At 40.1% G+C, this 13,125-nt stretch overlaps 1 protein-coding gene across 2 annotated transcripts in view; it reads left to right on the forward strand.

The window, feature by feature from the left end:
• The window catches only part of ptprua (protein tyrosine phosphatase receptor type Ua), a 313,419-nt gene that overhangs the window by 146,323 nt on the left and 153,971 nt on the right, over positions 1–13,125 (forward strand). For both annotated transcript variants that reach the window (XM_072675423.1, XM_072675424.1), the window contains exon 3: positions 8,966–9,237. In XM_072675423.1, the coding sequence (XP_072531524.1) occupies positions 8,966–9,237 (272 nt within the window). The remainder of the gene's footprint in view (positions 1–8,965; positions 9,238–13,125) is intronic.

Consider the following 13,125-nt stretch of genomic DNA (forward strand, 5'->3'; position numbering starts at 1 on the left):
ATTAATCAAGGCCGATTTGACACGCGAGCTGGTGCAATTACTCACGGAAAGGCTGCCAGACTGCTAACCAGAGCTTATAAAAGAATGGAAAAAAACATTGATTTGAAACATCGATTAAAATGCATCTTGCTGCTTTTGACCATGCCGCTGGGCGTTTGAAAGGCAAGCAGGAGAAGCTGCGTTTAGCGGCCCGTAGGTCTATTAATGACAGAGGACTTGAAATACAACTTTAATAAAAAAAAGAAATACAAAAAAAAATAAGCTGAAGATAAAAGTGTCCATGCACATACTTTTTCATTTTCTCTCTCTCCCTCTGTGTCTCTTTCTCTGCCCCTCTTTCTCTTTCTCTCTCTGGTATGACCATGATAAAGTCATGTGTTGTGACTTCGGGTCTTTCTTTCTCTCCGGGGTGTGATAGGAATTCATGGTGCTGGGGTTGGTCCTAATCTCCTAATGTATGTTCCCTCGTCCTTGGCTGGGGCGTGGGGGGAAATAGATGGGGCCTTATCAGCTTTTATGGATTTATGGAGAATATTTCTGCACCAAGTATTTTTAGCTGAGTTTTCCCGGCTTGGGCGCTCTTTATCATTATTTCAGTCTCTCTCTCTCTCTCTCTCTCTCTCTCCCGCTTCCTTCACACTGTTTTTTCTCTCCCCTTCTCTTTCACTCGTCAGGAACATATGGAAGGCTTTCCCGTCATGATCGAACAGCCATATTATTAATGATCTCCATCCTAGCGTAATCTCTTTGACCTGCTCCTTTTGATATACGAGCAGAATGAATCAACTGGAGCTGGTGTTGAATGGCGGACATGCTTATTAACCTTCACTGACCGAAGTTAGCCACTAACAGTGGCTAAAATTACACCCTCCACATGGCCATCTGTGTGTACAGTTCCAGTCAAATGTTTGGACCTGACTGAATGTGAACCTGGACCTGTGTTTCCTATTAATAATAATAAAATAATAATAATAAGAAAAACTATTATTGTCATAAAACGAAGGACATTTATATGACCACCTTCTCTTCTCTTGCCCTCTTCTCTTTTCTTCTCCTCTCTCTTTTTCTTGTTATCTTATCTTCTCTCTTCTCTCTCCTCTTGTCTTCTTCTCTCCGTTTCTCCAACATCTTTTCTTCTCCCCACTTCTCTTCACGTCTCTTCCCTTCACTTGTCCTCTTTTTTCTTTAATCTTAACCCCTTCTCTGCTCTTCACCTCTTTTCTCTACTCTTCTCTTGTCTTTGTCTCTTGTCCACTCCTCTGGTCATTTTTTCTTCTGTGCTCTTCTCTTCTTTTTTTTTCTCTGCTCTTCTCTTCTCTTCCATTCTCTTCTGTTCTCATCTCTTCTCCTAGCTTATCCTCTCCTTACCTCTCTTCTCTTGTCATCTTCTCTTTTCCTATTTTTTTCTTCCCTTCAATTCTTTTTTTCTTTTATCTCTTCTTCTTTTCCCCTTTCTCTTCCTCTCTTTTGTTCTCATCTCTTCTTCCATTTTTTCTTCCTTTACCATCTTCTTTTCTGTACACCTCTCTCCTTTGATTTTCTCTTCTCCTCTTCTATTTTTGTCTACCTCTCATTTTTGCTCTTCTCTTCTTCCCTGCGCTGTCCTTGATTAACCGTCCTCTTTTCTGTACAATTCTGTTCTTTTATCTTTATTTTCTCTCTGCTTTGTATTTTGCATCCTCTTTCTTCTTCTTTTATCTCCTTTCCTCTATCTGGTTTGGGAAGCTGAATATGGGGTAAATCTCATTTTGGCTGCCGTCTTTGGAGCTCACACCCATCATTGGAGAGCAACAGGAGGCATAGAAGAGGCAGGCCTGTGCATGTGTAGGAGGGAAGTGGGAAGATAGGAGAGAAATCAATGTTTTCTGAGAAATGTAATCAGCTCCTCCAAGAGGCCCCTTCCTCGCTATTTGAACAGAAAGACTCTACTTGCCGTGTGTTACGAACTATGAAGTTATGCTTCAAAGAATACAGAATCATTTTATTGATGTTTATATGGTTTTGCTGGTTTATTTCTAAATATATATCCAGTTAATCATACAGACAAACAACAAAATATTGTAGATGCTACTGAGGCAGTTTTTTCAGCATTGTCATTTGCTTAAATGACAGAAGGTGGCATGTTTTTTTCTGTTTAACAAAAGCCTTATTAGAGCTGTGTTTGTTTGTTTTATCGGGGGAGCTCTGGTAATGTGATTTCTACGGGATTTGACTGGCTGATTCATATGGAAAAAAGCATGTGTGGGATTTCATCCAACTACCCTGGATAGCCCAGATTGGAACATCACAGCCTGGATGTTTATGTTGCTATTAGGATTCAAATTAGCAGGATCCAAACAATCAACCAGGAGGCAACTCTAGTTAATAGCAGAGAGAGTAGCATTAGGCTAGTAAAGTGCCCTCAATCAACTTACCAAGTGGCATCCGACAAAATCTCATTGTCCTGGCGGGAATGCTGGCAATGTATAATTCATTTTCTTTCTGCTTCTAATTAGTCTATCAACAAAAATGTGCTGTTTTGAACTCAAGGATAGAAGGACTGTTTCAGTTGGAGCTTCATTTTAGCAATTACTCTTTTTCCAAAAAAAGAGATGCCATTGGCTATTACCAGGTTTTGAGATCATATTAACTAGAGGTCAATTAGAGCAGTACTACTTTTGCATTTTTACATGAATTCTAGAAGGCAGATTCATGAATTTTCCCAATACTCATTTAAAATGGAGCACCCCCACAACCTTTACATCTTCTATACGGGACCAAATAGGGTTCTTCTGTGGCTTCGCTCAAAAAAAACATTTTTCAAAGTGTATTGTCAGCCCAGGTCCTGACCACTCCTGACTTTAACTTAGGTTGGCAGACAAAAATAAAGTCAGCCAATAGTGTTTAGGAACTGGTCTAGAAATTGACTTATACAAACTTGCTTCTTTATGGGATCAAAAGTGGTTCTTCTATGGCTACGCTCAAAGGACCTTTTGAAGCGCCTCTATTTTTAAAGTGTACTGTACTATAAGTGCAGTTTGTACAAGTCATCTTCTAGCCCAGATCCTGACCACTATTGGCCGACTTTTTTTAGGTTGGCGGACACTGATATGTGTAAAGAATCCAGCAAAGTTGCTACAGCTGATACACTTATATCAGCCCCCTACAGTGCATTGTAAGTGCTGTGCTGAAAATGACCCACCATACAAATAATATCTAGTCTGTGGCGGTCCTATTGTAGTCCCTTTCCATTGATGGTTGAGCTTAGGTCCGTTTTAAAAGGCATTTTGATAGAATACTGGACAGCAATAAAATTGAAAATATGTTCCATTTTGATATTGCAACTCCTCCAGCGCTTTGAATGCCAACAGGGACTATTGAGCTATTCCAACCTCGGCCACAGAAGCCCATTTCAGCCATGATCTGCATGAAGGCAGTCAGATAGACTTTTGATTTTAGTCGGCCCTTTCATCCCGCCTCTTTGCTTTACTCTCCCCTTCTGCCTTTGAGGTGCTACTCTGACGTCCTTTCCACTAGACTGATCATGCATGCTAACCAGACAGTTAACACACACACATACATTTATGATGCCTTTTGCCTCTCTGCTCCTTGACATGTGAGTTTGTGCGCTATTGTGCTGTGAAATTCAATTACTTAGAAGTTGGAGAGACCTGTGTTAGGGGCACTGCTGGCTTACATGCTGCAGGAGTCCAAGCAGACTAACCAAAAATGAAGTAAATAAAGAAAGAATGAAAAAAAAAAAAAAAAGACTCCAAACCTAGAGTTCAGTTCAATTTTGTCTGTAGTGCCTCTCACACTAGCTATTCCCTCTTCTTCTCTAAGGAAAGGACTGTTATTGTGCCCTTGAAACATGGTGGATACCTGTTCATCTCCTCCACTTACAGTGTACTGTCAAAGAGAGTTTGTTTCCCAGTATATTTACCTTCCTAACACACCCAGCTTCACGCTGCATCTTCAATTCTTGTGTCAGGACGCGGGTCACCTTGGGAAACACGCCTGCCATCCGCTTGGCTTCTTAGCTGCCTCGCCGCCATATGTCTCCCTTCCCTCATGAATAATCTTGCGCCTCGGTCCACGGACTCTCAAGCCTCGGAAGCGCTCCATAAATGTTCTACATTTGATTATGAATGGCACCTAAGCAGTCAAATTCCCCTCGAAATTTGGAACAGCTTGGATTCGGCGTTCCTCAATTCCCCAGGCCACGAAACGCGTGGGCCTCAATTTGGAGGTTAAGGGGTGCCACCTGTTTTTGGAACTCCTATTTATTTATTTTTTGTTCTCTGTATCCCACAAAACTCTGAGTGGTCCTATATATTGTTTGGAGCCAGCCAAGAAACAAACAGGCTTCACTGATGCAAATTTTGCAGCCTAAATGTAGAGCCTTTTTTCACTGTTACCTTGCACATCTAATTGTACTTTCATGTACCACCTGCTATCTTGGGCATAGGTGATATTTTCTGTTAGTGATTTCTCTTGTGGGGCTCCTGCTTTGAGACCATGGAGTGTGCGAGAAGGAGAGAGCTAGAGTGATGAGAGAGAGAGACTGATGTTTAGCATAGAAAGTAGAGCAGTGGGAAACAATGATTTGTTGATTGATGTATTCACAGAATTCGTATTTTGACATTTTTGAAGTTGGCATGAATGCACCAGTACTGGAATAAGACGGTACAAAGCAACTCCAGAATTAGACTGTTGTACACAAACAATAGTATACTTCTACTCTACTGCCCCACAGGACGAAATACACAGCTAACACAGCATCACACAGTGTGAGTGTTTGCTATTTCAACATAGATTTATTACAGGAGTACAACACTGCTATCTAGTGTTTGGGGTTTAGGCACAACCCAAACTGAACCACTGTCTGCCACTAATCTTCTATTTGTACTATGTCTTGAGAATCTATACAGTAGCAAAGCAAAATATCACAATACTTTGATATATCAATATTTCCGCACACCCCTACAAGCCAGTATATTGGTATTGGCCTGATATCAAAACCTATCTGTACCCAATATGCCAGCTTTAATTACTTTAATTACATTATTTACTGACTTAATAAGGGTTTTCTTACATACATTGCTAAAATGCAGTTTATGCAGTCACTATACAACAGTGTTTGTGGTCCCACTTTATATAAAGAAACTCTAGTAACTGTGTAGTTACACATTAATAACCCATGCAGCTACACTGTCGTGCACTACTGGTGAAGTATCCCCTGTTGTAAGTAGATTAAAGTAGTGCAGCTTATGTAATTACACATGTGTACCAACTTTCAAAGTTTGGACTCATGCAATTGCACAAACGTATCCCAATAGCTGTGACAGTATACTATCTCTCTTGTGCTTATACATGTGTAATAAGATGAGGGTAATTTTATTTAAATGAACAGTAAACGGACTATATGCACTCATAAAATACATCTTATATTTAAACAGTAACTCTAACATATCATCACATTACACACTTCTAACGGAGAGATAGGGTAGTGGACAGGCTCCCTAAGGCGAGCGGATCTTAATCACTTTACCTGCCACTGAGACAAAGGGAAAGGTCAGCAGGAGCTAGACCAGAACTTTTATATGTGTGTGTGTGTGTGTCCAGTTACCCTCCTGGCAGACATTAGAACTTTAATAACTGTGTCAGTATGATTAATGAGGGAGAAGTGTACCTGTCATCATGGTACTGATTACACCTTCTCTATAAACTACATTACCCACGCTGCCCTCTGCCCTGCTCCAACACCACAAGCATCTATTTACAGCTACTGAGTTCAGGACTTTGGCTTTTGTCTGGGAAGGGACAGTGCTGTGGATCTGTCCTCTGAGAAAAGCAGAAAACTGCACTGTGACGTAATGCGCACCGAGTTGCTGGTTTATTAGGTTCAACTGCCATAAGGGTGCACTCATTAGCCCCCTCAACCCCATCCATCAATACAAAAGGGACCATCGCTGTGCAAATATTATTTGGGTGGTGGACCATTCTCAGCACAGCAGTGACATAAAGTTGGTGGCATGTGTGGCACTGCCACTGGAGTTGTTAGCACACTTCGTACATTTAGTGAGCACATTAATAATTACACCTACCCTGTAAAGCTTGCATACTTTGTTGAGTGTACCTTATAAGTGGGAAGAGATAAGCTGTAGTCAGTGGGAGACCAAAGCTCATCTTTTTGTTTGTGTGTGTTTGAAAATCATTTCTGTTTGGCGGAGTAAAAACAGGCCCACCCAAGTTAGCAAACTGCTGAGTTTGAATAAAAGAGAACAAGCAACCCAGTAGAAGCAGTCTACCAAATACATCTAAGACCATTTACTCAAACTTGTGCTCTCATAAATAAGGCTTTATCCTCTAAACGTGAAGTCTGCGTCTCATATACTAAAAAAATATACAAAAAAAGTGGATACTTCCCAACCCCTTCACCAGTAGTACACCAGTTGGCATTTATCAGCTTTTTTGCTGGAAACATCAACAGGATTGGAACTAAAAAATGCATGATGCAGACCCTGAATGAGACCCTGAACTCCTCCTTTAGCAGGATAATAACGGAAGTTAAATGTTAAGACACAAATACTGAGTGGTAACTATTAGAAAGCAACACCACAAAGAATTACAGGTGGAATCATTTCTTTAAGCTTAAAGTGGCCAATTTCCTAAAGCTTGGAAAATTGGCTAGCACATGTAGAGATGAAGCGACACCTGCTTCTCCTTCTCTGGAACAGCAAGAAAGAGCTTGTTTGAACATGCACATACCACTGCTGTACGTGTTTAAACCTATGGAGTATAGAATTTGGATGCAATACAGAAAGGAACTGCCTGTAAATGGGATGTAAAAGGGATGCAGCAGAATTCAAAGTAAAGCCTAAATAATTACTTATTTTTATTTTAACTGAGAACCAGATGCAATTACGTGTCAGATGTAATTATGTCATCTTATTTAATGTATAAACCTTATAAATTACTAAAAAAATAGTGTTTTCTGTGTCAGATTGAGAAGAAGTAGAAGAAACAGTGGAATGCTGACACTGGGATTGAATTTTAGTAGACCTGTGAGTGATTTTATAAATCAATATTTCATTTAACAGAATGCCATTGCACCTAACAAATGAAATTTGAGAATGAAGTTTATGACTGAGAGTTTATTTAGTTTTAGCAATGCGACCATTGAGTATAGACATTTAATAATTCACTGCTGTCAGTAAAACACTGTTTAACCTCTTAAACTGCATCCATATTATATCCAAATATTATCACTAGTAACATAGTCCTATGGCCACCGTTGTTTCTGGGCAGGATGCAATTGACATTGTATCAGATGCAAAATTGTCATATCAGTCCTATAGTAAAAAAACGTTTGTTGTACTACATAGTAATAAGCACTTTTGTAAGTTGCTCTGGATAGGAGTGCCTGCTAAATGCCTTAAATGTAAATGTAAGTAGTCTTGTCAGTGATGATCTTATGATGGTCACTTTTTTCATTGATGGTAGGGGAAGAGGAAAGCTGGTAACATTCACTGTACAAGTCACAGCTGAGCTGCAGTCAGTACCTATAGATCTTCAATGTAAACCTATATGAAACATCCCTGAATAAAAGGTTTCTAAGTTCAGTGGTGCTATGTAAAACAATGGCAACCTAAAGAACCATGTGGATGCTTAAACTGTTTAAATACCTGGTTAAAGGTTTGTTTGATTAGGAGGAAAGCCTTTCGCTAATGATTCTTAAATGTTTGAAAACAGTTTTTAATTGCAACTCAGCAGCCTAATGCGCTACCACTATGGTCCGTGATCACAAGTTTGAATCCCAAGCCATGCCATTTTGCCATCATCAGCCAGAATCAGAGAGAGCACAATTGGCTGCACTGTCTGCGAGGTGGTAGATGGTTCTGGTCTGTAAAGGTGTCTGTTGACTGGTGTGTTGGAGCTGGGGACGTGACACTTTCCTTAGAGCGTGACAGATGCCCAGCAATGTTCAAAAATGGCGGTGGCTAGCTTTGCATGAATCCTTACCCTCCCACACTGTTAAAAGATCCTTGATGAACTCTTAAGGTGCTTTGAGGAACCATTAAGGAAACTGTGTCTTCTAAAAATATTTTCTTGAAGGTTCCTTAAAGCACCTTAGGAGGTTTCAAATGAAAGAAACTCCAAAATGTTCTCAAAGATCATACGCTATTAATAATGTAGTGTCTGGAGCATTGCTAGTGCTAGGGGATGAGCTCCTTCGTGGCTCGCAAAGGGGTGGGTTAATTGCCAGTGCCAAATTGGAAGGAAAAGGGAAAATTTGCCTAACAAAAGAAAACAAAAATGCTAAGAGTGTACATGTACCTGATAAAATGACCAACGAGTGCTGGTACAGGGTTTACAGATGTACCTACATTTTACTGACCAAATTTCTACAGCCCACTTAAGAACTTTTTTGGTTTGTTGTCCTATTCGATCTGTCTTACTGCCTCTCCCTCGCTCACTTATGATATCAGGAGAGTGTACAGCAGAGTTCATTTTGTCGACAGAATATGTCAGGAAGTTTTCTGCCAGCTCAGGGGCTTTGTGGACCAGAACGTGTCAGAAACAGTCCTTGGAGATGAAGTGCTATTTCACCTTTGTGTCTTTAGAGACTCAGAGGTTCAAGGCTGCCTTTTTGCACTCGCCCCTGTGCCTATTAGTCTCTGTTTTAAAAGGAACATTTGAGCTGCGGAAGACGACTCAGTCTGCATCTTTACCCGGTGGGGAGACAAGAAGGGAAATACATATGAAGTGTGCTTTAACCGCAAGTCAGAACCCCTTCCCAGTGCACATTTTCTGCCTTTGTCTCTCCCTCTCCATCTATTCCAGAAGGGGATCAGGCAGCACTTTATATGCAAAGAGCCTGGCACTCTGATTAATTATCCATTGAGTGAGCAAGGACTACTCAAACTGTGCTTACTTTTTCAACTGACCCTCTCTTTTTTGTACTCTGTCTCTGTTTCTGCAGGTTCCTATATGTTAGTGAACTCTTCTCAACATGGAGCTGGCCAGCGTTCACAGCTACTGCTGCGCCCCCTGAGCGAAAACGACACACATTGCGTGCAGTTCAGCTACTTCCTGTACAGCCGCGATGGCCACAGCCCAGGGGCACTCAACGTGTACGTGCGGGTGAACGGTGGTCCACAGGGCAACTCTGTGTGGAACATTTCCGGATCGAACGGCCAGGAGTGGCACCAGGTGGAACTGGCCATCAGCACCTTCTGGCCCAGTGAATACCAGGTGAGAGAGACCCTGCTGTATACCTTCAAACATACACATACACACACACACACATGCACATTCACACATCATCATACTCAGCCTGAGTATCAATAATTATTGTTTGACACATTCTGAATAAACTGAAATGCTGTTCTACTGTTATACAAGATTGGGAAGGATTAGAAGCTACTCGTGATCTAAGGAACAGTTCTTGCAGTGTGGCTTGGTGTTAAGGAATGGCAGTTCAGGGGAACTATGGAGGTCAGAGTGGGATTTGCAAGACAAAGAAAACACTTGGCGAGTGCTGCTCATAGCAGGCAAATCAATAACCCAGAGTGCCAAAAATGTGCAGTAAAGCTGATTCAAGAGGGTGGTGCACTATTCTACTGTGCAGCATTGATTGCACAAACATATTCTTCATAAAGGAAACAAGAGGTGTGAACTAATGAAGTATACAAAAAAAATGTTTTGTGCACAATCAGCAAAGGTAGGTTTGGAGAAACTGTGAAGGTATGGGAAAACCTTGACAACTGTGAAGCATGGGGGAGGATCTACCATGCTTTGAGGTTGTGCCCTGAGTGGCATTGGCAGCATTGGAGCAGAGGGAGGAATGGGTCCCACAAAATACCAGCAAATCCTAGATGCAGATGTCACTTAATCTGTTAAGTGTTGAAGCTGGAAAGAAGATGGCTTCTACATCAGGAAAAGGGATCTTAAATATCCCTCAAACTCACCATGGGCTACCTGAAGAGACCCAGAACCAGAGGCCTTCTGAGGGCAAAATTCTAAGTACAAGACCCAACAGTCTTTTACCTGCTACAAAATGCAAGCTGTGATTTCTGCCAAAGGTGGTGTTACTAAGCACTGACTCTGTAAGGAGTAGCAGTTGGGCATTAAACAAACAAATCTAAATTAGAACGTTACTTTGTTAACAATCAGTTATCATTACCGCATGATATGTAAAAAAAATCGCCCAGCCTTGTTTCATGCTCTTTCCTGGTGGCCCTACCATTACTCATTAGTACATAATTTATTGTCTGTGTAGTGCTGAGTGCTCTCTGCGAGACACACTTTCCACACCCGCCGCTCCCTGCACACTCCTCGCTCCTTAAGTTGGCGTCTCTTCCCGAAGCGGCTGTGGGAGAAAGCTGGGTACAGACTAGTGTCACCTCATTAAGGCCTGTGATTAATATCCCACCATCTCGCAGTTGCGTCCAAAACAGCGCTAATGACTATTACGCTGTGTGTGTGTGTGCACGTGAGCAGCCAGTCACTCCACAGTCAATTGACCTTGCTTGTGTGTAACCCGAATGAAAAAATCAGGGCACGCAGAGGCGGATAATTCTTTTACTTAATTTTCTCTCTCCCACAAACACAACACAAACTCTTGCGTCTTTCACTTTTTTTGTGCGTCATCAAATAGTAAGCAGTAATAGGTTTTATTCTTCTGGAGAATGACAGTGAGCAACCTGTAAATCATCACTTGTGTGTGCACATTGTTAAATCTTTACTTTGGACCATTCAAAATAAATAAATAAATAAAACAAATACTTATACACCAGTAATTCCAGTTTCTGCTGACCTACCTATGGGGGTGATTCTTGCATGTTAGTCTCCATGCTAACTGCAGTGCACTAGAACATTTAGCTCATTCCAGATAAAACATACATTTAAGTTAAAATAACTTAAATTAGTCAGTGGGGAAATTCACAGTGTCACAGCAGCAAAGGGATAGCAAGACATTCAGATGCAAAATGTAGATATACACAACTCTGAGGAAAAACAATATTATTTACAGATTATTTAAAAATATACAAATTGACGTGTGTGAAAACATGTGGGTTGAAAAATATTGCACGTTGCACATTGTATTTGAAGCTTGTGAAAGGCATTAATATCATCGCTGCCACTTTTTGGTTTACTTCCTTACATTGTTTTAAAATTTGATGAATCATAAGAATGAATATGACCAGTAAAATGCTCCAAAAAGACTTGCATCAATGTTTGTTTACTTTGACTTTTACTAAATGTTTTTTCATTACATGTTTTTCCCTTTTCCTGTGAAGTTGCCGCTTTGGAGATATGAGGTTTTTGTCTAACAGTGACGATATATTTTAACTAATACAAGAACTTGTTTGGCTGTATCTACCTATGGGAAGCAACCGCCTACCTTTAGGGGTTCAAAATATGAATGCTTTTTGTTGCCAACAAAAACTTACCAGTGAAATAACAGTAGTACTGTAATACCTGTAATTACAAACCTGCACACAAATTAAAATCTTAAAAAAAATCAAAATGAACTAAAACAAAATAAAACTCAATGACAAAGTGTCATTAGTAAATAGTCAGGGAAAAAATGCAACCTTGGATAAACAACATATGATAAATTACACTGTCAATATTTATTTAAAAATAAAAAACAAAAACTAGGTTAAAATGGAAAAGCCATGTGTGAAAACCTAAGTACACCACATGAATCAATAGCTTGTAGAGCCACTTTTAGCAGCGCTAACTTAAAGTAACAGTTTTCTGAATGACTGTCAGTCTCTCAAATTGTTCTGGAGGAATTTAATGTTGCTTCAGTTCAACATTGATTTAATAGATTTTTTAAACAGCAAGGCAAACATAAGAAATGACTAAACAGTAAGATGCACTGATATATAAGAATTAGAAATGCACTCATATATAGAAGTGGACGGGATGGCACGTGTTTGTGTTGTAGTGGAAATGGGCATTTGGCATTACTAATAATAGTAGAAGACAAGCTGCAAACTCACTAATTAATACACATGTTGTTTGTTTATTTACTATTATAGAGTTATATTATTGAGTGGTCAATGTCTGGTGCTGCTACACCCCTAAAAAATGGAAAGACAGTGAGTTTATATAGAAACATGAGAAGCTTAATTGGATGTTTAAATAGTTCTTTGAGTGTGTAAATGGTTCCTCAAATGCAGGTAAATCCTCTATGAGAGCTTATGAAAAAGGGTTCAAACACAGAACCAATAAGGGAACCACTATTGTTGTAAGTCGAATAACCCCCTTTCAGTGCTACAGTACTCTTTATAAATTCCCTTTTGCCAAGAGTGTGACTGTGCAGAAATGCTGTCAGCCCTGGTTTCAAAACCAACAGTGGCAGCAATAAAAAAGAAATCTGTGTTAAAAAATTGTAAAGGGCTCATGGGTTTTGCCATCTGGCTTTTTTTCTGTTATGGTGCTTTTGTTGTTAAACCACTCAAGCTATTTCTTTGAGGTATTTTAAAGGGGTATGCAGTTGTTGGGATGCAAACAGAGTCATTCAGAATGATGTGAGATTGCATTGCAGAGAAACCTACCAGCAGTGGCGGTGATAGGCACCAGAAGTCTATAACACAAATATAGTGATTTTATGAAATTGATCAGGAACTAGTTTATATATGTAATGTTGATATTAAGAAAATAGTGGTAAGTCTGAAAAAAAAAGTTCTTGGAGGGTTCTAAATTGCTTTATGACACACTGCATGTAGTTTAACAAGGACACACATTGTTATTGGCGCAAAACACCAAAATCTATCGGAGTGGTAATAGCACACTCTTTTGGTCAATTATTAGCCTGTGTAACATGAGTAAGGTCAGATGTCCATGCCTGCAGGTTTTTTCGATGACTTCTGAACATAGCACCATAAAGCTGTGTTCAGCATTTGCTTCTGTGTATGCATGAGTTAGACTTACTGATTGGAGGTGCAACAAAATTTAGTAAAATGACAAAAACTCCAGCGTTAACTAAGGTTTTTCTCAGACAAGCGAAGTATAGACTTAGCGTAACAGCTGCATCTCAGTTCTGTCGATCTGTTTTTCTCACTATTGTGGAGAATTCCTAGCTGAAGTTCGCTCTCCTAGAAAGACAGAGGTGGGTTGACGTGAGTA

This window comes from Salminus brasiliensis, chromosome 3 (genome assembly GCF_030463535.1).
Source record: "Salminus brasiliensis chromosome 3, fSalBra1.hap2, whole genome shotgun sequence".
NCBI lineage: Eukaryota > Metazoa > Chordata > Actinopteri > Characiformes > Bryconidae > Salminus > Salminus brasiliensis.